Source organism: Epinephelus fuscoguttatus, linkage group LG4 (genome assembly GCF_011397635.1).
Source record: "Epinephelus fuscoguttatus linkage group LG4, E.fuscoguttatus.final_Chr_v1".
Lineage (NCBI taxonomy): Eukaryota > Metazoa > Chordata > Actinopteri > Perciformes > Serranidae > Epinephelus > Epinephelus fuscoguttatus.
The window spans coordinates 27,589,801-27,614,053 of record NC_064755.1 but is presented as its reverse complement, the minus strand read 5'-3'; the positions used below and the strand labels follow the sequence as shown (position 1 = coordinate 27,614,053).

The window sequence follows — 24,253 nt, the reverse complement described above, 5'->3', positions numbered from 1 at the left end:
ACCCGCTGGGTTCTTTAGATTAGAAGGTTTATTTTGACACACTGAAGACTATTTATGGTGCGTTTCGCTAGTGGCGCCTAAAACCCTCAATCCCCGATTAATCTTTGTGTTTAAAAATAGAGCAGTCTGTTTCACCTTGTCTACAGGATAACACCGACTACCCTAGTGATGAAGGATTACACTGGGATTAGAGAAGGATTATTTAATAAAAACAGCAGGAACACGATTCAAAGATCCCCACTCAAAGACAACTGGTTTCACATGAAATTGGCTTATTGAAATGACATTGACCATGTAAATAGTACATGCTAACCTTACATAAGGCAAAATAAACCAACAGTTTTCCCTCATATGTGGAGGAACAACAGAACTTATCCAACCAGCTGTTACTATGTGTCCTACAAATGGTACAAATTGCCACCTGCATCATTCTTTCCTTGACAGTCTTTTAGTGTGTTGCATTCTGTCTGCAGTTTGATTTACGAAGGCCACATAGATTAACAGACACAATCCTGATTAATACAATACTACTAAAGTTGGCTTACCTGCCACTGTAAACCATTTAATCGACTGCCCGCTTGGCTACAAAGAGCCAGTAAACACACTGGTTCAGATTTAGCATCATCCTTAGTGTTTTTTTAATATGAAAATAGTATAAAATTCAGAATAGCTGATGATGATGCCCAGTGTTATAATGTCAGAAGGGCTTTCGTTGCAGCCTTTCATTGCAGCGCCTTTAAAATGTCTCTCTCTGCAATGTCTCTTCTTCACTGACGAGCTCTGGCGAAGGCGTCCCGCAGCCACAGAGAGTCCTCATACAGCCTCGGGTCTCCCATATACTCTGCTGTCCGTTTGTACAAGTAGTAATACAACACTGCCGCTGTCAACAGAAATAAGTACAGTTACTCAATGACCACAAAAATAGATACGCTGTGATGGAAAATGTACCTCTGCATTAATCCTCTGAATTACCTGTTCTCTGGAAAACGAAAAGAGCTTGAAGACCATCTGTCCAAACAAAACGGTTTGACTCGAGCCATCTAAGGTTCTGGGGGGGAAAAAGGAAATCCTTTATCAGGAGTAGCTTGTTTGGATCAAAATTCCCCACAGTTACTCAGTTATAAGATGACACTGGTGACTTAGATGTTAAAATGTGAGAGTTCTGATGCACCGGGTTGACATGCAGGTGTCTGCGTCTGTGTGACGAAGCTTACCAGCACCCAGCAGTGGAAGCAGATGCTGAGCGTCAAATACAGAGCAGAGAATATCAGCAGAGCCCTGAACTTCTCCAGCAGCAGGGACACCAGGCCCACCTGGAACACGTAGGTGTTGAACATCATCAGCAGAATGATGATCAGGTTGAACAAGATGGCGATGTCCTGGATGCTGTCGACACAAGATTTTACTGGGTTAATTGTAATGCTGTGTGAGCAGTGTGTGAACAAAATACACATAACCATGTCAGAGAGAACACTGGTATGCGGTCAGTTTTATAAACAAAGATCATAGAGTGAAAATACAAGAATGTAGACCCCTGCATGGTACTGAACTCATAAAGATGAGCTCTAGTTATGACTAAGGTTCATTAACTGAGTAGAACGTTTTGTAATGACACACAAACTGGATCTATTAAAGACATCAGGGCAGTTAAAGCACTGCAAATAACTAAAGTGCAGCACATGGGTTTAGATGCTTCCAAGTTACTGACAGAATAGGAGAGCAAATTGTTTCCTCTTTCAACCTCAAGGACCGTGGAAAAGAACAAAGACTTTCCATAATTTAAATTAAATTGCTTGTGAGCATCTGAATAATGTAATTCTCTATCAGCGACTCTAAATGCATAGTTGGCTGCTATTTTATTCAAATGATGTATTAGTTTAATAATCATCAATTACTGCTATTTACACCCTTGAACATATTTAGTTTTAGCCTATCTCTTCCAAATGAGAGCCACAACCAATTATAAAAAGATTCAAATTTATAATGTGACATAAAATAAATAATAGTTTAATAAATGATAATGATCTGAAGTTAATAAAATACGTAACCAGACAGCGTTTGGTATCTTCACTTGATTATGATTTGAAGAAAGTGATATTACAAATGAAATAAATCAGCATTTTTGACTAACTGATAAATCATATAGTTATTTCAGCGTGTAGCTCTGTGACTTACATGAACAGCACTAGCTGGATAACAGGCGCTCCTCTCAGGAGTTCACTGAAGGAGTTGACGAAGAGGTCATAGGCCAACAGTGTCAGCTGGATCAGCAGCACCAGTGAGTAGTTCCCAGTCTGGAGCATCTTCACGGGCTGATCCTGCAAACCACCAAAACCCTCACAGTCTATTCACCTCCTTGCCTTGGGCTGTGTATCCTTTATGCTTACAAAACACAGATACTGGATGGTGGCACAGGTATGTTTGATCTACATACTTGAGTACAGTAACACTGCAGAGGTCATGAAGCAGGCACAGTACTGACTTCACAACTTGTCCATTCACATAGTCAGACACTGGTGGCTTGTCCCTTAAATGCTGTGCTGCCTTAGGTGTCCTTCTCTTCGGCTTGTCCCTCTGTTCACACACATGCTGTTTGTTGTCCTCATGGAAGAAGTATCTTGGTGATGACTGCAGACAGTCCACGGTGTCACATTAGATGTGTGACATCTTTTCAGATGCTGCATGTTGACATTTTTGGTGTGGAATCTCCCCTCTTCTGCTGCATTTCCTGCGAGGAAGAACAAATGAGCTGTAAATTACAAGACACTATTATATCGTTAGGAAGAAACAACATGGTGATTGTTGTCTCCTCCGCAGCGTCTTCACATCTCATGTCTTCGCCGTGCAGCAGCCATCTCCAGGGCGGATGAGGCTTGATGTAACGTGTCTGTAGCAGACAGCTAAACTAGCAGCAACCCTAACCATGTAAGGTCAACATACTCAGGCTGTTACACAAAGGTCAAAGCTGGGATTACAGATTAATTTCACCTACGCGAAAACACCACTGTCCCTTGTTTTGTTGTCCCGGGGACACTCTTTCTTTTCACACATCTAATCTGCCCATGACGGTGGCCCAGCGTTATTTAGTCCTGGCAGCAGATAATCCCGGAGACGGATAATAGAGTTACCAACTGTTTCACAATTTTATCTCCACAACAAATCACTCGGCTGGCGGTGGCACAGCTCGGATTGTAACTTCGAGGAACTCCCTCCAGACGCGTTTGCTAACGTTGACCATCACAACAATGTTTGTTCGCTGTTGTATAAATCGGTTGCACAAATACCGTTTAACAGCTACTTACCGGAAAAACGTGTAAGGGATGGAAACAAGTCACCCGGAGCCAAAAAGAACCATTAAATCGCTCACAATCCTACTTTTTTGCCAACAATGCCACCATTTGGCGCGACCACCGCTGCTTTACTGCATGTATTTCCGCAAGTTCCATGGTAACGGTACCCCTTACCGTAATGACATATGTATAGGTTCAAGGAATATTCCTACACAATAACCAAAGTGGTTTGCCATATTTTGCTGTTGTATTTCTTGCAATGCCTCTTATTTTCCAAATGCTATGAAAACTTGCTGTTGCATTGTGAAACAATTAATGAACATGTAGGAAGACAGGGGCGTTTCCTGGGTTTAGAGGACATGTAGGAGAGATCCTCCCCTTGGAAAAAAAATAGACTAATAAGCTCTATTTTGATGCTTTTTTAATGCACACATTCCAAATACATGACTTAATCATTGAAAAACTGAAATATGTACCTCAAACAATGTTGCCGAGCCTACTTTCCAGGTTAATTGTGAACTGTGATGTTAAAATATCAGTAGTTCTTGGTAATTTGCACCAGTATTGTATAGAAACAGAATACTTAACAACTATCATTAAACATTTATTGGCAAGAGTTGGAAAAAACAGTTAAATATATTTATGTTAACAGAGGTGGAATATAGCTGCTTGTCTCTCTCGCTCCCTGCTTAGACACAACTGACACATATGTGGGAGCATGAGGTACATATTCTATTATTAATCATAGTGAGATCATTTATATCATATCTAATATATACTTAAAATAGATTGTGTTTCACTTACAGCAAAAATAGACCAGATGCTTAAACCATCACTACAGATCGTGGGCTGGTGGCCGAGCTTGGGGCCACAGTGTGAACAGCTCTATCGGATAATAGAGGCGCTGAAAAGCAAACGGGCAGTGTTCCACAGAAAATCAGCACTTCTGCATCCAGTGTGAACTGGGCATTAAAAATAAGAAATAAACAAAACCTAACTTTTCAAGGGCCCCCCACTAAGACACACACTGACATGCTCTATCAAAATCAGTCTGCTCATTTCCAGATAAACATGGATTTAAGCCAACATCTTGATTATTGGTCATTTGGTGTTTTGTTTAATTTTAGATTAATTAAGTCTTGGCTTTCAGAATATGAATCTCTTATAGTCAAACTGAGACGATAAACACAATCTTTAAAGTTTATAAGACATGATGACAAGCTGCAAACCACTCTGGCTCTGTTTAGGATGGCAGATTATATGCCTTCGAACTACATCAATCATTACGATAACCCTCCATCCCTCTTTGCGCTCACTGCCATCCAGCGGCTAACGTCAGTACGTCACTGCAGCCCAGTGAGCTGATCAAGGGTAGAGACACCTGCCTTCAGCAGCACAGTGTGGGTGAGTAGCCAAAAGTTTCTACAACTTATTTTTGATACGTTATAAACTAATGTAAGTCAATTATAGATATTAAGACGTTCATGTTCACTGTCTCCGCTGTGGTGCGTCTACAACCAACCAACTGTTGCGTGTGGTTATTTTCCTCTTTAATAATAAATGTGCATTACTCCACTCTGTTGGTTTTGGTTACCTCAGCTCGCGACAAGGCTCCAAAACTGTACGCATGTAAGCGATTTGTTTCACTGTAGGCTGCACAGCTGAGTTTTGGTTAAACTTTTTGCTACGATAATCTGACTTCAACAAGAGCTGTCACTGTGCTTACAACTAACATATGTTTAAATACTCAGACGGTGGGAAGTTAACACAGAACATGTTGCACCTTTTTGAGTGTGACTGACAGTTTTGTAGCCTGCAACATGTTGTAAACTGACTTTCCCTGACTGTGGGAGAGACTCCACCTTGCTTCACACACCGACCTTGCTAAATAGTGTGTTAGGTGTGTGAGTTTATTTGACCTTTGGCATGGCTGTTGGCTGATTGACATACTAAAATCCTTAACATGTAATGTTTACATAGTCTCTTATCTTGGATCCCAGTATATCTCCTATCTTGTAGAGAAGTTTAGATCCTCAGCAAGATGCTTTACTAGCAATTATCAGTACAAACTGTTTTTTAAGCACTGGTTTTATACCTTCATAGATTACATGACTGCAGAGATAGGAAGGAGAGGCTATATTTCATTAAACACTGACACAGATTTCAATTTAGTGTTCACCTTCGCCTGAAGACCTCCAGAAATGTCCGTGCTTCTATTTCTATTTTAATGAAACCATGTATGATTTATGCTGATACAAATGTCATCCAGTGTTTGCATCTGTCATAAATCAGTGTTTTATGAACGTTTATGGAGATACTGAGGCTTATTTTTCCACGCAGTTCTTAGGAGTCAAATTTGTTTGCAATTGTGGCATTTCTGAAAATGCAAACAACTGCAAATAATTCATTTGCATCTCCTCTCCCCTGGCTATCCTCCCTCCCCTTCGAGTACACAGAAGCTCTTCTCACATGACACCATCCTGTTTTTTACCTTCCGCACATCCTGGTGCAAAGTCATCCGCGCTACAAACAGTGACAACATCATATTTATTTAAGTTTTCCTCCTCTAAATAAACAGTGACGGCCACTGGTTGTGCTGCATGAAATATGTGTATTGCTCTGCTTAGAAACATTAACATTTTTTTATAGAAATGTGTGAAATAACATGCCACATTATGTTGGATAGTTCAAACAGCTATAAAATCTTACTGAGTGTAGAGACGTCTGACACATGATCACAGCAGCTGTAGATAATGTGCACAGTCACAGCTTAGTTTGCTCTGCACCTCATGTTTGACAAGGGAGGACCTGCAGGGCCAGCTTCTCACATTATTTTACAGCACTTAGAGAGAAGATCCAAAGTGTCTTTTAATTTATTTTAGTTCAACAAGAACGTAAAAGTGAGTATCTCTAATTATGCCTCAGACTGATAGTATCTAGAATTAAATAAATCTGTTATAATACTGTGAGATGTCTAATGATTGTTTTTTTTATCATTGATTACACTTGCCTATCATTCTTACAATTGGTTTGGTTTGTGAAATGACGAAACTGTTAAAATATCCACCAACTAATTTGATCATCGATTAATGAGTTTGTCATCAATCACTTTTTAAGTCTGATTCCAGCTTCTTAAATGTGAATATTTTCTGGTTTATTTACTTTTCTATGACAGTAAACTGAATATCTTTGGGTTGTGGACAAAATAAGACACCTGAGGACGTCATCTTGGACACTGACAAACACTGACTGACGTTACTCACCATTTTCTGTGTGTTTGTAGACCAAACCACTTATCAATTATTTATTCATTTTCCATAACCGCTCATCCTGTTAAGGGTCGCGGGGGGCTGGAGCCTATCCCAGACCAGGGCGAGAGGCAGGTACACCCTGGACAGGTCACCAGACTATCACAGGGCTAATGCAGAAGGGCTCCCCCACCCCGGGTTCGAACCAGGAACCCTCTTGTTGTGAGGTGACAATGCTAATCACTGCATCACCGTGCTGCCCTACTAGCCCTCGTGGGTTTCGGGTTTCTGATAACTGCATGCATCCCCTGAGGTCAGCGCTCGTTGGCATGTATTAGCTCTAGAACTGCCAGTTATCCAAGTAATGTTGGAGAAATCAGAGGAACCACTAATTGATTAATTGAGAAAAATATCAAGAGGTTAATGGACAATGAAAATAATCGTTAGTTGCAGCCCTAATCACAACCTCCACATTAACCCCGTTCACGTAAATATTTCCTTTTGTTCGACAATAAGTCAAAAATTCAAAGATACAGTGATACATGACAAAGAAGAGCAGGAAATCCTCACATGTGAGAAGCTGGAATCAGCAGCTGGTTGGGATTCTTTTCACTATTTATGGTTAAAAAATGACTGAAATGTTCAACCAGTTATCAAAACAGTTGCATATTATTTTTCTGTCAATCCACTAATCGCTTATTTTGCAAATTCTCATGACTCCCGGACAAACAGAGTAAAGCATTCCATACCAAATGACAACCCAAGAGATCAGCTTGTGTATAATACAAAATGAAACGCACACTGACTCTACGCCCATGCTCTGTGCAGTAATGTCTAAGTGGCTGAATGATGGTGAGGTGCTGGTGGGTCAAGGCAGTGGGGAGGCAGTACCAGTGAGCCCCAGAACGCGGGGCCTACCAGCTGGGAGCCCCAGGCCGGGCCGGGGTGCACGTAGTCCACTGGCTTCACCCACCACCCGGGAGGCAGTGCCAGGAAGCCCGCAGGCAGAGACCATGGGCAAGGCCAAGGAGCTGTTTGTGCTGTGTGACAAAGAGGGGAAAGGGTTCATCACAAAGCGGGATATGCAGGTGAGCAGCCGATGTGGTAGAATAACAAGAATTTGGGTTGAATGTAGAGTCTTGAACTTTCCATTTTCTTCTGTCCAGAGGCTACAGGTGGAGTTGCCACTGTCCCCTGAACAGCTGGAGACAGTGTTTGAGAGTCTGGACCGAGAAAGCAATGGATTCCTTACTCCTGCTGAGTTCAACGCAGGACTTGGTGAGTGCTTTGAGAACTGTATCCAATATGACGTCTTTGTGGAAAGCTACTGTTCTTTCACAAGCATCCGCCACCCACTTTAAACCCTTCTCCTCTGCGTCTCTCTCTCTGTCTGTGCTGCAGGTGAGTTTGTGGGACTGGATGACATGACTGAGCTGAGTCAAGACAAAGCAGAGGAGGACACGGACCAGGTGGACTGCTCCCAGGACCCCCCTGCAGTTAGATTTGCGAACATACTGATGGAGCTGGGCGCTGACAAACTCTTCAAAGAGTAAGATCACTGTCACAAAATCACTGCCTCTGAGATTTCCTCATGATTTCTTTCGTAGCACCATCTGTGATCAATTTAAAGGCACATTCAGCTCAAACTAATGCTAAATACAGTGGACAAAATAGTAGTCACACCTGTCAGAATACTGCAGTACAACAAAACTGAACATTATAGCTTCATGAAGGCAGGATTCACTGTAGGACTGTTGTATTAGACTGCTTAGTTTTAGCCTGATGTACCTAATAAACTGGCCACTGAATGTAGGCTGTATCGTCAAAACATTTGTAGAGGGGAGGTTTAGGTGGTTCGCATACTGCTTACAATTGAACTACTGAGATTTGGAACATTTGGCACACATGTGAAGCATCCATTTGTTGTATTCATGTGATATATAGCAGTGTTTGCACATTTACTAGAAGCTGAAGGACAGTGCGGCGTTGTTTGGATTGATTTGAATATATCAGTATGCTTTGAATATATCTATATTATTCTCCCTTAAACAAACTAAAAAAAACAACTAAAAAATAGTTAAAAATTAGTTTTTTGACTGTTCAGCCAAATGTGTTACAGGTAGAAAAGTTTTAATGCACTTATTAAATAGGTATTCATGAAGTAATTTTTATGCCTAAAAGCATGATCAATGTTTTGACCCATAACCTCCCAAAATTCACTGAAATTGTATTTACTGCACCACTGCCTTAAACTGCTGTATAGGTTATCCAAGGGCAAAGTGCAGTAACTACAGTTTTAATGTCTGATGTTTTATAGTCTGCTGATAACTGCTAATATTTCTTACTAGATTCATTTTGTTTGTTTTATTTACAGAGGTCTGTTCTAAAAGTAGTAACAGAGAAATATTTAAGCAACCATCAGGTATTATTTGGTTGTAATATTGAAACCATCACATTTGACCTAGATTAAAATTACCTGACATGGGGCAGCTGTGGCTCAGAGGTAGAGCGGGTCATCCACTAGTTGGAAGATTAGTTGGTGTGAAAGATATCTAGATAGATAGATAGATAGATAGATAGATATAAAAATCGTAGTGTTCCCTGATACAGTCATTCTGTGTTCACTGCCCGTATGGCACAGGAAATAACAGACTTCTTATATATGTTCTGACAGGCTGCAGACGGGAGCAGCTCAAAGTGTGAGTGTAATAGATGTGAGGCATCGGCAATCATATGTTTAGCCTTCCTGCGCACAGCATTGTCAAAGATATTGCTGAGCTGTTTCTGTGACTTGCCATTCACCTTCCCTGCAATGTTGATAATCTTAGAGCGCTTGTTTTTGCTCCTTGCACTCAGGCTGCCGTACCATGCTGTAATGTTAAATGATAAAACACTTTTCAGCGAGGAAGTTGTGTTAGTTAACAAGCGCTTTGAATGGTCAGAAGACTAGAGGAGCAGTAAACAAGTGCAGTCCATTAACTATTTACCATCTACATCACTGACCTTACTATGGTCATTGTCTCATTATCAGAGATGTTGGCATCATCCTCATTCTCTTGTTCACTATTCGACGTAATATGCTCACTGCAGTTTTCATTGGCTCGATAGAATCCCAAATCTCCTGGGAACCTGAGGTAGAGCGCAGTAACTACTTAAACTGTGGTTTGCCTTGGGTTTTGGTTGGATTTTGTTGTTACTGCAGTTTTTACACCTGATTTTCTCTAGAACAGAACAACATTGAACCAGGAAGTGTTTCACAAGATAAAGCAGATAACCAAAGGTTTAATTTCAGTCATTACTGTGGTTAGCCTCTGTAGGGCAGCCTGAGCTCGGAGCACACATACTGTTTAAATACAGTTTGGGGTTAAAATTCAGAACCTTTTGTGATGTAAATGAGTCATGTTGTGCTGCGGTCACTTTAACAGCTGTGTGTTGTGGTGTCAGTCAGCAGGAGCTGTCTTCTCTGTGGTGTGAACTCCAGAGGGACAGACCAGAGCTGCTGAGCGTCCTGGACAACATCCTGATCCACGCAGTGTCCCAGTTACAGGACTCCATCAGAGAGAGAGACAGTCTGGAACAAGCTCTACGCAGGTCACAACTTCCTCCCACTGGCCTTTATATGTGGAGCAACTCATTATACCCCATTCAACTGTGAGTTTTCTAAAATCGTTTAACTGTAGTTTTTCTGTTTTAGACGGGAGAGCGAACATGATCAGGTTGTTCGGTCCATATATGAAGAGATGGAAAACCAGATCAGAGAGGAGAGAGAGAAACGGCTGTCTCAGGTACAGACGTGTGCTACTTAGTAAAGCCTTTGTGCCATTTAACAAAAGTGATCCTCACAACAGCATTTCATGAATTTATTGTGAAATCAAGGACGGTGTTAGACAGAAGCAGAGAGAGCAACAACTTGGGGAGGAGCTGAAGATGAGGGAGCAAGAACTGGAGAACACACTGGCCAAACAGAAGGAGGTAGGCCCACATGTAGCACTGCTGTTATTTATCAAGAGTTTTAGTTTAATGATTGAATCAACAGGACCTGTCTTCATCCTAAGCTGGAGATCAGATTCCGGCAGCTGAGCTTTGAACAGGCAAACATCAAGGAGCAGAATCAGCAGCTGCGGAGCCTCAACATCCATCTACAGGATCAGGTGGAGAGCAGCAGAGAGCAGCTACAGGCCGCTCTGGGTCAGCTCAGCCTGCTGCAGCTCAGCGCCGCCCAGGAACAAGTGGACAGACAGAGGTGAGAACACATACACTGTCTCTTCTTGTGGTAAATTATTTTTACTACTAATGATAATGGTTATCATTTTATTTCATTAGCACATCTCGAAACAGAGAGAAATGTTTGACTGCTTTGCTCCAAAACAAAATCTTCACACGTTGGAATCACATAATTTCTTCTCGCTGCCAGTTAAACGAGCTGCAGGCTGTTTTTCTGATCAAGACCAGAAAAAAGTTACTAAAGCCAATGTGAGATTAATTTAAAAACATGCAAAACTTTTTCAGGTCAGACAAGTTTAAAAATCCAATGTGGAGAAAATATGAAACAATAATTCAGACTTGTTTTCTCAGTTGAGAATGACTTCTATGTCAATGGCAGCTGATCTGATCATATTTGCAAGAATACCAGGTGTTTTTTTTTTTTTTTAGGAGACAGATGTTATAATTCTGTATTTTTTATCAACCAGTCTCATGAAAAGACCAAAGCAACAGCGAGTTAGTCTGTGTCTCAGTTACTCACTGACTTCTTTGTCACGTATGTAGCGCTTAGACCAAAAAACGTTCATCCCTAAACATGAGGAAATAAATATCTACAAAGAGCTCTCAACTGTATAGTTTCAGTTTTAAAAAAAGGTTGTTAAGCAGTAACATAAAACAGCTGGGCGCTATAATTTTAGCAAACATCACCCAAACAGAAGTAAATTGATGGAATGAATTAAGTATAAGTGTATTGTTGGGGACTATTTTCTGTCATGGATTAAAGCTGGGGTAGGCAAAAATCTGGAAAAGGCAAAATAAATTTACTCACTTACTTATCCTCTGTGTCCCGGCTGGGGCATAAGGCCCCTCCCGGGCTGCTACCTTGACATGGTGGGGAGGCTTGCGTGTCTCAAAGATCCTGTGAGCTATACCGGCGGGGGCTTAAGGCCCCTGGCAGGTCTAACCAAGCCGGGCAGGTCATGGGGGAGGGTCCGGACAAAAAGCAGCACTGGTCCTCCAGGTTGGGGGTTGAGCGTGGGGCAAACAACCTCACCTCGGAAAACACCAAGTGTTACAGAAACTGCAAGCAAAATAAGTAAATAAATTAAAAAGGCAAAATTTGACAATCCACCCTCCTCCAGCAGCCCCACCCCCGCCCTCTCTGTCCTAAGCCCCTCCCACTGGACAACCAGGGGCAAATATATGCATGTGCTTAATACAGTAACCCAGTGTTTCCCATACATTCATTTATTTAATTTTATTTTATTGTACAGTTTCACGCAGTTCATTCACTCAGTTCCTCCTTGCCCCGCACTCTTCTTCTGTTTATCAGACCACATATCAGACAAGACTTAGCAAATGTTAGCCACACCACGGTCCCTTCGCCTTCCTCCTGCCGCTGTGGACTGCTTCCCTGGCAGCAGCTTGGGACTCAGACCTTCATCTGTAGCGGCTTGAATTCGGCCAGCCCAAACACCCCTTATGGTGGGTGTCAGAGTGCTCAGAGCAACAGTTTGGTCATGTTGCAGATGTGTTTTTAATAATCTGTGACACAAAGAAATAAGCTCTATCAGGCTTTGGCTACACAGGCAATACTGAGAAGGACTGATGAATAATTGCTGGTTTTGGTCTTTTCCTTGGATTTCTTGACAATAAAAGAAATATAGAACAAATTTTAACAAACTTTTGTTTGCTTCACTGTAGGAATGTGATGAAGGTGTCGAGGAACATGCAGAAAGAGAAGGACAGTCTCCTGAGACAACTGGAGCTGTTGAGGTGAGGCTTTACTGCTGCTGTTTCCACCTCTCACCTCTCTACACATCAGCCTGTGTGATGTTGTTTCTGAGTGATTTTCTCTCTTTGTGTCAGGGATATGAACAAGCGGCTGCGAGATGAGAAAGATGCCCAACGGTCTCAGAGGACGGTTAGTCACAGACGCACTGTCCATCCTCCTCTGCCATTAACTTATTACCTCAGTGAAGACCTTTGTATCCCGTGGACTCAGCCGATTTATCCAACCTAAGCTAAGTCTTGGATTGGCTTCATGCTTTACTCCATCCTCTGGACAATGATTATTTATATGGGCAGCTGTTATTGTTGGTTATTGATTGAGCATGTGTTCACTGACCCCGTTTGGGATTTTTGCGACATCAGGGATGTTTTTTTTTCTCTTGTAGCTCAGTGAAGTGAAGGATTTTGTTGAAGAGACATTTATTCTGTCTGTGTCAGCTTGAAGAAAAGAGTGTTTTACATGTTTATAAATGATACTGTACATTGCACTATTATGCAGGTGAACTAAAGAGGGTCAGTATTTACCAAACTAATACAGATTTTTATTACTGTAATTTATAAAATGCTAATCTTTTAGCAGGTTCCCCTTCATCCCACCCATGTTCATATGTGCCAGTGGCTAAGTTTTGTATTTTATTTGAACTTCCAAGAATCACTCTTCATTTAAGTTTCTCAACAAAGAATACAAATATTTATTCAAGAAACCACATTGACCGTAACACAATGAACACGTTGTTTATTTCCTGTTTGTTTGTTTTTTTGTCTTGCCATATAATTTATAATCAAACAAAGTGTATTGCTTACAAATAATTATGATGTTAAACGTCTTTGCAGCAGAATAAATGTCACTACTGGACTGAATTCTTGCTTTTTAAACCTATTTAATCTGCCTGTGTGACGCTATAAGTATTACTACGATGTTACATAATGTTCCTAGGAAACACATATATTTATAGTAGAAAAAACAGATATTAAAAAAATCTTAATTCTATTCATTTCTTCTGCCTCACTTTCCACAAAAACCCTTTAGAGTCCAAATGTCACAAAGCCTTTGCAGAAGAAAGGGTCAATCATAGGTAACTACATACAGCAGGAGAAGCCGTTGAAAAGGTTTGTATGACTAAACACATCTAATAGCACATTTACCACGCCACAAACTGCCTGAGGAAGCAACTAATTCTGTGTATTCGTTGATTCTGAAGACAGCTGAGCTCATCCAATGAGTTGAAGCAGGACAAAGACACAGAGCTGACAAATTCATCCAAGCGACACCAACCGTCACGTAGAGTCAGGTGTGAAAATGTTGAACAGGTGCAAACAACTCAGGTAGGGAACATATTAAATTTACAAATACATGAATCCCAAATACATCCATTTTATAACAGCTGAAGCAGCTAGAGACATTTTTAATAATGGAAATATTTGAGGCTTTTGTTCTTTGCACACGCAAATGCAGCACTAGATTGTATGTGCATCCTCTTAAACGCAAAAAAAAAACAAAAAAAAACTGATTTCAAAATGTTAAGTTTGGTGCCTTTACCTGAATTTTAGAACACACTTGTCAGTCCTCAGCAAGTGTTCAAGGTGGTATTCCTGGGTAACTCAGGGGTGGGTAAGAGCTCCTTCATCCAGCACTACTGCACGGGACACTTCTCCAGTAAAATGAGCGCCACTGTGGGTAAGCTTTGCTTTTGTTACCACTCTTTCACATTTATTAAAATGCTCCTGAGTGTTGTTATAAGTAGTGTCTGATACTCTGAGTCTCTGTTGCTTCCAGGTATAGACTTCCAGATGAAGACTTTAAGTCTAGGTGGCATCACCATCGCACTGCAGCTGTGGGACACTGCAGGACAGGAGAGGTCAGATGGAACACAGTGTATTCACATGTTTGCAAGTCGTGCTCTTTTTCTGACCATACATATATTACGCCACACCATTTGAGCTGTAAAATCTCTTTTTTGCCACTTGATAACTCAGTTTAGCATTTTTTAAGCATTTTATGCCTCCGCACTAGCAAGAGCCATAGTCGAACCATTCTTGTGAATGCGATTTCTCAAGAACGCCCTGAAGGAGTTTCTTTAAATTTGGCACAAATGTCCCCTTGAACTCTGATTAAACCTTGATGGTCAAAGGTCAAGGTTGCTGTGGCCTCACAAAACATTTTATGGGCCATAACTCAGGAATCTACACGCTAATTATGACAGCATTTCTCACAAATGTCTAACAGGATAAGATGATGACTTGATGACATTTGGTATCCAAAAGGTCAAAGTTCAACTTCATTGTGACAACATAATATTCTGAAAATACAATTCTCTGGCCATTATTCAATGTTGTATCTCAGGAACAGAAGAAACAGATACTGAATTTGTATCTCTAATCTTTGGTGCCCTGCTTAAAACTGTGCTGATTGTATATATCTTCAGTGCTGCACAGTTTAAGATGTGTGTGAAGCATCGGTGTTTCCACAGACATGATCGTAAACTGTAACTGCATCTTGGCTGATTTTCAAAGACATACAACAGCGAAGCAGTAATTCTGATTTTTCTCATTCCTTTCACTCATGTCTGTTCAGATTTCGCAGCATCACTGAGCAGTACTACCGTAAAGCTGACGGCATCCTTGCGATGTATGACATCACTCAAGCCTCCTCTTTTGGCGCTGTGAGAGGGTGGATGGACTCTGTGAAGGTGAGCAGGTGGAGACGTCATGGAGGGTTGGATGGAAAAATATGCAAAACAGTTTGTCCTAATTTGATTACAGATGCAGGTCATTGACACTAATGCCACCTGGGTGACGAATCTCAACTCTGATTTGTCTTTTTGTTTTGGGGGGTTATTTTTGTCTGATGTCTGTAGAACATGTCGTAGCTTTCCTCCCCATTAATGTATTTTTTCTTCACACTAGTAAGAGCGTAAGAGCCATTTATCTGTTTGCCTCTGTTTATTTTTATTTTCTTTATATAATATACTTTTTGTACACTGGGTGGCAGTTACCTGTAATGAAACTGCTTTTATAAAAGGAAGGTAATCACAGCCAGCTGTGTTACATGCCAGAAGGACATACAGTTTTTTGACCATGGCCTTGCATGGGTGGATTATAAGACAATGGGCCCCTGGGCAGAGACATGCAAAAGTGTCTCTGTGCAGTTCCTTTGCTTCTCATTGTGGTCTTGATGTGTCTGTGTGCGGTCATTTTGAGTCTTCCTGATTGATACGTGTTAATTTGAGTGACAGTTTGCAGGTGCAGACCAGGGAGGGGGGTTGACACTTTGGGCTCCTGGACATGTGCCCAGTAGGCACGTTCAGTAATCCATCCATGTGTCTATGGCGTCTGTAGGTTGCCTGCCAGTAACCTAAATTTAGTTAGGCTACCAAATTGTAGCTGTACCTAAGTCCAAGAAAGGTGGTAAATATTTGTGAGTGATAAATGGAGTGGCAAATAGCAAAGGTAAGAGCCTGCAGACATTTTGGTTTGTGTGTTACAGCTGATGCCTGTGGCACACGTCAGTTAAATTCACCAACACTGCAGAACCAGTGACTTAACGGTCCAGTGTGCAGGATTTAGCTCATAGCTATGTTTTTTCACTAGTGTATAATCAGGAGTGGGACTGGTTATGGTTAGGGTAAGAATATCAAGGTAAGCCAATCAGAGGCAGAGCAAGGTCATGCTTTCGCCATCCTGGGTAATGCAAATTCACAAACGGGTTCTCCTCACACAGATGTTGAATACATGTTGTTATACAGTAGCCCAGAGCACACAATCTGAACACTGGCTCTAGACAGGGCTGTTCATGTTTTTGTGGCAGCTGCTGTAGTTCTCCCACACACTTTGCACACAGGAAGTTTTAGGTCTGCAGCCTCACTGCTAGATGCCACTAAACTCTACACACTGGACCTTTAATGAAAAGCCACTTTAAGGAGTGTGTATTGAAACCTGTTGAATGTGTGTCCCAGGAGAAGATGTGTGAGGGTGCGGTACTGATGCTGCTGGCCAACAAGCTGGACATGGCAGACAGGCACAGCAGAGAGGTGACAACAAGTGAGGGGCAGAGACTAGCAGAGGTGAGGCACATTTGAATATTCAAAGTACTTTTTGCAGAGATTTACTCACATTGCTAAGGAAGATCACCTGAAATAAATAAATTAAATGTTTGTTTTTTGGTTTCTACAGCAGCACCAAGCTTTGTTTTATGAGTGCAGTGCCAGAACTGGACGTAACGTGGAGGAGCTGATGACTTATCTGGCTGGGTATGGCATCTTATTTCTTTGTTTTATAACATTCACATTGGGATCCTGCAGTATTTTTGGCATTTTGTTGATGCACTGAATATGTCACTGTAGCCGAAATACACTCAGTTACCAGTTTGTGTGCAGTCTAATACTGGGGGGGGGGGGGCTAATGTCTACTTTATCTACTTTAACACTGTGACTGTTAAACAAATTAAGTGCATAATATAATCCATTTGACCAATGTAATAGTTCTATTACATTTTGTTTCTGAAATCCACCCTTCTGCTGGGGTCAGGATAATCCTGATTTTTTGGATCAAAGGCATCCTGATCCTACTAAAAAGTTTGGAACAACACATTTTTAAGGTTAGATCCAGATCAAAACCAGAACTAGATAATGTGGTCTAATCCAGTGGTTCTCAAATGGTGTCCTGTGGCACACTAATGTGCCGTAATGCCAATCCAGGTGTGCTGTGGCCGTGGGATTTTGTGATAACTACACATTAGCCTGTTGTTCCAATATTTAACCTGGCCTGTACAAAAAGTTATCACTGAATTTTTAAGTGACTGTATCAGTGTGTTGTGCGCACCCATTTCCCAATAAAGAGGCAAACTCTAAATAATATATATATATATATAATTTAATTCAATTTAAACATAAGAATGTTTGTGCAAGAGAATTTCAAGTGTGTGACACATTTAAAGCCCTGACTGGCAGCCAGTGTGAGGGATGAGAACATCTAAAAGGAGAAAGGCGTGAGTGGGACAATGGATCGCTTTAATGTACGGAGCAAATTGCAACAAAGCACCAGCAAAGATGACCTACCACCGAAAGAAAAGAAAGTAGAATGGAAGTAGACAGTATCACAAAAGCTACCGGTCTTATTTTTTCTTATTTTTATTGTCTTATGTCATAATAAGAGTGATAACACATGTTATAGAAGCTATTGTGGTGTGCCTTGAGTTTTTGGCTTGCCCTTTGGTGTGCCTTGGCTCAAAAAGTTTGAAAACAACTGATCTAATCCAATATCAGAATCCCAAACAACCCATTTCAAGATTTGATCCAATTTAAAAGCTGAAATCTAATCAGATTACCTCTGAACAACTGGGCCCAGTGTGATGTATTCAGTTAGCTTGTTTTGTCTGACAAAGGCAGAAAAATAGCAAATCATCAAAACTGAGAAGCTGAAATTAGAACATATTTGTTGGTCATTCATTCACATCAATTAATATTCAATTTATCAACTACTATAACGAGCACCATTTCTCATATTTAGTCTACTGTCACGGATGTAAAAGTGATGCACCTGATAAACTGGCATCTGAGTGTAATTCATCTCACAGCTAAGATGACACCAGGCAGCAGTTAATTGTTATTCTCAAATGTGGTTTGTGCTGCACAATGATTCAAACATCTTCTGCATCATAGGATGTTGGTCTCCCAGCATGATCGACAGCGTGAAGAAGCACTTTTACTGACTGAGGACATGCCAAAAAGAGGCTGCTGTGCATAAACAGACAACAGAAGGCTTTTGAAAAGACTTGAAAAGGCTGAAGTCATGAGGTCACTTAAATCATTTCATGACACAAACTGTGTTTTTTTTTTCTCTGAACACGTTGACTGTGTGCAATGTTTGTATATAATCCATACAATAAAATATATTTTTGATGACCCCTTTGTTGTCATAGTCTTTTTTTTTTATTTGAACAACATTTTACAAGCTGCACGTTTCCTTTAGAGCTCATATGCGTGAGAAACCAGCTGGGGGCAGCCATGACCTCCATATAGCCTGTGTGTGGAGGGGCGAGCTGCCTGTTGTGCCAAAAGAGGACAGACGCTCAGACGCTTGAGTAGGAGGCTCTGGTCTGAGTGTCAACTAACACTGTTGCAGTTAACCTTCAGAGAACAGCAGCACGTTGACACTGGGGCTGGTGCGATCTGGGAAGACGTTACCCCGATAATCTACATCCTTCACAGCCCACTGTCTAAAATCAGGTAGGAGTATTTTAATCTCAGCGGAAAAGGAGAGCAGTTTTTCCATGACACAATGAGTTAAAAATAACTCAGATTATGACCATTGGGAGATGTTGTCATGCAGCTGGACAGTCACATTTACACATGGAGTATTTTGTCTTGTGCCTGGGAAACAACAAGGATATTTTAATGTTTTGTAGTTATTGTTCCTTCACTCTGCCTTGGTTTGTTTTTCATGTTTAAAGAGAGTGTTCACTGATCCCTAAAGTCACCATCTCTCGTGATGCTCAGGGGCACAACTTTTCCTAAAATAGAAGCAGAGTTAAGTTCAGTCTAGGTTAGGATAAAAACAGACTTTGAATTCACAAAGTGAAGAGTTAAAAGTCAACAGTGTACCACTGCAGTGTGAGAAGATCAGGTTAAGTTACTGGGATGGTTGGACGTATATATATGTGTGCTGGATAACGTGACACAAGTTGTTAAGTATGTTTGTCCCACAACATATTTGATTTCTCTGTGAGCTCTCTCCATTGCTCTGTCAAAACAAGTGTGAAATGCACCTTTTACTTTTGGTCTTGTGTAACATTACTCAAAAGTACCACATAGAAAATCTTAAAACATGTCAGAAAATGAAATGTACGCTTTTAGAACGTCAACCAGTAAGTCACCTTTTCACACCAAACCTGGAACTAAACTAGACTGAAAGAGGAAATTCCTACATGTACACCACAACTGACTAGCCTCAATCAGATACAGGACTAATAGGATTTAGCTCGCCATCATGAGAGTGTATAGATAGTAAATTGTGTGATAATAATCTCCACTGTATGAAAGCAGTGTTGGAGGGTGTGACCTCCTCTCAGCATCTGGTATTCATTCCCTAGGTGAACTGTGCTGTCTAATCTTCTCCAGAAAGTTTTCTATGTGGTAACGCTCTCCCTGTGTGCACATCAACCTGCAGTGTACTAACATATACATTATTTCTTTTTATTTCAGAATGGGAGGTGAAAAAACACACACCTGTGGGACTATTTGTCTGAAATATCTACTGTTTCTCTTCACCATTCTTTTCTGGGTAAGTAAAAAAGGACGTGTTCAGATTTGATCTGCATTTAAGACAACAAACCCCTCTGTTAGAAGCTCTATTGGATACTATTATAATTATTAATACCATTAGTGGTAAGAGTTAACTTTTACATATAGCATTAAAGGTATGCCTTTGTTCAAATGACACAGATTAATGTTTAATATATGACTAAACAGAGGTGTCAAGTCAAAAATCTAATGACTTTAGACTCGACTTGACAAAATCAAAAAAGACTTGCACCTCGACTTGGACCTGAACACCAATGACTTGTAACTTCACTTGAACTTGCCTTTTGACTTGAAAATACTTGACACCTTCCCTTAAGATGAAATATTAAAATGTTATGCCAATTCAAATTTAAAAAGGTACTTGAAAAAGTTCTGGGGCGCTCAGTACTTCGCCTGGTAGAGTGCTTGCCCCACGTACAAAGGCTTATGTCCTTACAGTAGCACCCGTGGGTGTGATTCTGACCTGTGGCCCTTTGCTGCATTTCGTCCCCTCTCTCCTATCCTTTTGGGTTCACCCTGTCCTTTCTAATAAAATCATTAAAGCCATAAATAGTGTGCCACAATCCATTCATTTCCTGTGTAAACTAAAGTTAACACTATTCATTCACTGCAAGTCCACACTTCATTCTCCAGACCCAATTCGACAGCATACTATCAAGTTGCAGGAGAGAACCATGAAGAACTAATGTTACGTTACCGAGCACCAGATGGAAAAAATGATACCAAAGAATTTCTTCATGTAAAAATAAAAACACGTGATGGTCAACAAAAACCGAACTGCAAGTATGCAAAACATGCAGGTTGAAAATTACAGACATTGATGAAGCAACTTCCAACAAACTTGTTTTAACAAATAAATACAAGATTTAAAATACATTTTTGATTTTTGTAAATGTATTTTTTTTTTAATATTATGTTGTTAAAATGACATTACATTAAGTCAAGAGTGAATTATGACCTGTTTAGGGCCTGAAACTCAAAGTTTAGGACTCAGGACTTGACTTGGGACTTTAGTACTAAGGCTTGAGACTTGTGGCTTGAGAAACAGTGACTAGGTCCCACCGCTGCTGTTATAATTATTAATACTATTAGTAGATTTTCGTTCTGTGCCACTGAATCAGTTTACAGCTCACACAATTTCTATTGTTTCTCACAGATGAAAAAAACCCCAACTTCTTCCTAAAGTATATTTGAGAAAAAGTGTAATTTGATGCTCCAAATTGTCATTTTGTGTCTGTAATGCACTAAAAGTTATAATATATGTCAGAGACAATCAAATATACCAATATCATAACTTTTAATTTCTTTAAGTCTTTGATTTTCTTGCCTCTAGATTTTAAGATTTAGTCAGGTCTTGCACTAAGACACAAGACTGTGATTTATGTCTAACACATATAAAAACAAATTTAGCTGACAGTCTCTTGAGGCTGACAATAAATCAATAAGGCGTTGTCTTGTTTACATCACTGTCACATTTTAGGAGCCTGGAAAAAGAAAAGAAAATAATGTGGTGCATTCTTGATGTGAGCATCTGGTTTGAGTTGTTCTGATAGCTGTGTTCTCTCAGCTGGCAGGAGGGGCCGTGCTGGCAGTGGGAGTGTGGACTCTGGTGGATAAGAGCGACTACATCAGTTTACTGAGCTCCAGCCTCTACTCGGCCTCGGCTTACATCCTGATAGCTGCTGGGGTCATTGTGATAGTGACCGGGATCATTGGATGCTGTGCGACTCTGAAGGAGATGAGGAGTCTGTTGATTGTGGTAAGATGAATCAGACACACGAAACACTGCCCTGTGACAGAGAAGTGTTAGTTTCACTCCAACACACTGAAGAATTAACCCCATTTGAATCAGACACTTCTAAGTTCCTGTTTATACACACACTACCTGGTGTGTTGAAAGATAATCCTCGGTGACCTTCTGTCTCGTCTGCCTGCGTTCAGCCCAGCTCATTATGTCAGACAGGCATGACTGTCAGATATAACAGACAAAGTCATGCACGGTGTGTCTTTAAGAGTTTAGATTTAGAGTGCAGCTCATGCCAGAGGAATGAGGGGCATCACAAGCGGCTGCTTCGACTGAAGAGTGCGAGAGAGAGACAGACAGACACAAGTGAGAGGATATAATACAGAAGCAAAACTGCACGAGCTCTGTGACGTTATGTCTATTTTCATGTTCACCACGACCTTTGTGATGCGTAACTTCCTTTGTCACAGTTTAATCAGTTGTTTTCTGTTTTTGTAGTCATGCACAGGTACTTTCACTGCTCATGTATCATATTTTAGAACAAAAATAAACTGAAGCACCATCTGAATAATGCTTTTCATCTTCAGTTTATTCACAGCTGTGTTTTTGTTCATTTCATGTCCCTCCTCTGCAGTATTTGGTCTTGTTGCTGTGTGTTTTCCTCCTGGAAATCATTGCTGGTGTGCTGGCGTACATTACCTACCAAGAGGTGAATGTTTTACCTTCTGTTTGTGTGTGTTTGTACATATTTGAACAAAGGATAGCAACAGATATTAATATAATTTTAAATATAAAGTCCTTGTACAGCATGACCACCTGATTGTATTTTTTGTTTAAATCACTGCAGAAATCACAAATCTGGCCTTGTCTTTTCCTTCTGTATGTACTTTCTGTGTTTTTCATCATTCTATAATCCTTAAATGTGATTTCAAACATCATTCCTTGTCCACAATCATCTTTATTTAAATCTTTTTACCACCTATAAAATGCTTCACTCTCCGTTGTGAGCTCTTCTCTGCATGCCTCTCTGTGTATGTTCTTCATTTGTGCTGTTTTTCCACCCTTCTCACACGTCTCTTTCTTCCCCCCCCTTCTTCTTGCTCCAGTGTTTCCCTCTCTGCTACCAGGTAATCTGCTGCAACCTGTTTCCATTTTAATATCAAACTGTTTCTCCAACAGGCTGATATAAAATGGTTTGTTTGCACTTTGTCGGTCAAGCAACACACCTGTCTTTGTTTGCAAATTTATTTGGAGAATGCTCAGGGAGTGAGGTCAGAGGAGCTCATATATTTTGAGTTATGTGAGGGCATTGCTCAGATACAGAGGAATGTAACAGGGGAGGAAAGAAATTTGACCACAGGCTATTTTTATTGATGGGAGGGGATTTTCAGATAACAGACTTTCTCCTGAGTAATCACTGAAGTGCTGCTTTCTTTCTCGCAGCTGAATGAAGAGCTCAGGCAGAACCTGAAGGTGACCATGCAGCAGAAATACCAGCAGCCGGGGGAGGAGAGCGTCACGCAGGCTGTGGATAAGCTTCAGCAGGAGGTGGGGAAGAGAGTCTGATTTAAGTGCCAGACTGACAGAAAGTACCACCACTCAAATCATTGACAGTTTGATCACATAACATTAAATGTGTCCCTTTATCCTGCATGTGAGTACAAGCCAATGTTAGTCAGCATTCATCTTTAATCTTTCTGTCTTAGTTCAAGTGTTGTGGCAGTTTCAACTCCTCAGACTGGGCCGACTGTGTGTGGATCCAGGCAGCACAGAACGAGCGGCTGGTTCCTGATAGCTGCTGTAAAAGTCCCAGTGAGCTCTGCGGCCGCAGGGACCATCCCTCCAACATCTACAAGGTGGAGGTAGGTAGAGCTGTCCATTTGGCTCTGGATAAATGTTAAAATAAAACAAGGTTTTTATTTATGTCCTCTCTCGTGCTTCCAGGGAGGCTGCATTATGAAATTAGAGGAGTTCATCTTGAGTCAGTTGTATATTCTTGGTGCAGTGGGCATTGGGATTGCATTTCTACAGGTAAAGCACTAACCACTGAGAAAATCATGTGTTAATGTTGTGCAAACTCCCAGCAGCTGAACTGTGAACAATGGTTTTTCTGTGTGCAGCGTGGAGCTAACAAGTTCCTTGTGTCTTCTTTTTTCTTTCAGCTTGTGGGGATGATGTTTACTTGCTGCCTTTATCAAAATTTAAAAGAGGACCCGTACTGATTTTTGATGTTGTTTACTGTCGCAAAATGTGTCACATTGTGGATTGTAATGTTTGGTTAGGTATTTTAACGCCCCAGTTATTCCCACAGTTCTGGATGCTGTGAAGTTGCCAAGTCAAATTATGGCAAGATGATTTTTAAAATACAAACAGGAGAGATGCTGAAATGCTGCTGTGCAGCGATGTTTTTCTGCAAAATGCCATTGCATGCTTTATATAGTTTCCTTTTTATGTTAAAATTATGATGAGTAGATGAACTTGTTACCATATCATACATTGTAAAGAGCAGAGAAATGTGAGCATGCTGTGGCTAGATTTGCAATCAGTGTTTGTCTTGATGTTTATCTGTTTTTATAATACATCACACTGTTTAACAAAATTATGATGAAATAATGATTATATAAAATATATTTTTGCTTTTGAAATGCAAATAAAAATTCTTCCCATTTATCATTC

At 40.6% G+C, this 24,253-nt stretch overlaps 3 protein-coding genes across 6 annotated transcripts; 2 read left to right on the top strand and 1 right to left on the bottom strand.

The window, feature by feature from the left end:
- Positions 1 to 90: 90 nt before the first annotated feature.
- tmem138 (transmembrane protein 138) lies at positions 91 to 3,438 on the bottom strand. Of its 3 annotated transcripts, XM_049575210.1 has the most exons (6): positions 3,303 to 3,438; positions 2,435 to 2,728; positions 2,176 to 2,318; positions 1,215 to 1,386; positions 973 to 1,048; positions 91 to 880 (listed from the first exon to the last, which is right to left on the bottom strand). In XM_049575210.1, the coding sequence occupies exons 3-6, from the start codon at positions 2,301 to 2,303 to the stop codon at positions 768 to 770; spliced, it is 489 nt and encodes a 162-aa protein (XP_049431167.1). In that variant the 5' UTR covers positions 2,304 to 2,318; positions 2,435 to 2,728; positions 3,303 to 3,438; the 3' UTR covers positions 91 to 767. The 3 variants fall into 3 exon arrangements, with proteins under 3 accessions (XP_049431167.1, XP_049431166.1, XP_049431168.1); XM_049575209.1 differs by having other exon boundaries at positions 2,176 to 2,728; XM_049575211.1 differs by lacking the exon at positions 3,303 to 3,438 and adding an exon at positions 2,993 to 3,178 and having other exon boundaries at positions 2,176 to 2,728.
- Positions 3,439 to 4,590: 1,152 nt separating this feature from the next.
- Positions 4,591 to 18,445, top strand: cracr2b (calcium release activated channel regulator 2B). The gene is made up of 18 exons (XM_049573596.1): positions 4,591 to 4,694; positions 7,367 to 7,626; positions 7,705 to 7,816; positions 7,940 to 8,087; positions 9,983 to 10,129; positions 10,233 to 10,323; positions 10,415 to 10,510; positions 10,594 to 10,781; positions 12,446 to 12,517; positions 12,611 to 12,665; positions 13,563 to 13,642; positions 13,735 to 13,858; positions 14,084 to 14,210; positions 14,310 to 14,391; positions 15,108 to 15,222; positions 16,489 to 16,596; positions 16,706 to 16,782; positions 18,193 to 18,445. Exons 2-18 carry the CDS (start codon positions 7,369 to 7,371, stop codon positions 18,275 to 18,277), a joined length of 1,965 nt encoding a protein of 654 aa, XP_049429553.1. The 5' UTR covers positions 4,591 to 4,694; positions 7,367 to 7,368; the 3' UTR covers positions 18,278 to 18,445.
- A 103-nt stretch (positions 18,446 to 18,548) lies between these two features.
- On the top strand, positions 18,549 to 24,250 carry cd151 (CD151 molecule). Of its 2 annotated transcripts, XM_049573600.1 has the most exons (9): positions 18,549 to 18,759; positions 19,735 to 19,813; positions 21,401 to 21,592; positions 22,212 to 22,286; positions 22,684 to 22,704; positions 23,021 to 23,125; positions 23,284 to 23,439; positions 23,522 to 23,608; positions 23,740 to 24,250. In XM_049573600.1, exons 2-9 carry the CDS (start codon positions 19,736 to 19,738, stop codon positions 23,797 to 23,799), a joined length of 774 nt encoding a protein of 257 aa, XP_049429557.1. In that variant the 5' UTR covers positions 18,549 to 18,759; position 19,735; the 3' UTR covers positions 23,800 to 24,250. The 2 variants fall into 2 exon arrangements, with proteins under 2 accessions (XP_049429557.1, XP_049429556.1); XM_049573599.1 differs by lacking the exon at positions 22,684 to 22,704 and having other exon boundaries at positions 18,604 to 18,759.
- The last annotated feature ends 3 nt before the right edge of the window (positions 24,251 to 24,253 follow it).

Excerpts from the sequence above, each read along its gene's own strand:
- tmem138 (XM_049575209.1), bottom strand. The coding sequence starts at position 2,303 with ATGCTCCAGACTGGGAACTACTCACTGGTGCTGCTGATCCAGCTGACA. Across the intron at positions 1,387-2,175 it reads ATCCAGCTAGTGCTGTTCAT|CATCCAGGACATCGCCATCT; the intron begins GTAAGTCACAGA and ends TTGTGTCGACAG. Across the intron at positions 1,049-1,214 it reads GCTTCCACTGCTGGGTGCTG|AACCTTAGATGGCTCGAGTC; the intron begins GTAAGCTTCGTC and ends TTTCCCCCCCAG.
- cracr2b (XM_049573596.1), top strand. The coding sequence starts at position 7,369 with ATGTCTAAGTGGCTGAATGATGGTGAGGTGCTGGTGGGTCAAGGCAGT. Across the intron at positions 15,223-16,488 it reads GGTGGATGGACTCTGTGAAG|GAGAAGATGTGTGAGGGTGC; the intron begins GTGAGCAGGTGG and ends TGTGTGTCCCAG. Across the intron at positions 16,597-16,705 it reads AGGGGCAGAGACTAGCAGAG|CAGCACCAAGCTTTGTTTTA; the intron begins GTGAGGCACATT and ends TGGTTTCTACAG.
- cd151 (XM_049573600.1), top strand. The coding sequence starts at position 19,736 with ATGGGAGGTGAAAAAACACACACCTGTGGGACTATTTGTCTGAAATAT. Across the intron at positions 21,593-22,211 it reads TGAGGAGTCTGTTGATTGTG|TATTTGGTCTTGTTGCTGTG; the intron begins GTAAGATGAATC and ends CCTCCTCTGCAG. Across the intron at positions 22,287-22,683 it reads CGTACATTACCTACCAAGAG|TGTTTCCCTCTCTGCTACCA; the intron begins GTGAATGTTTTA and ends TTCTTGCTCCAG.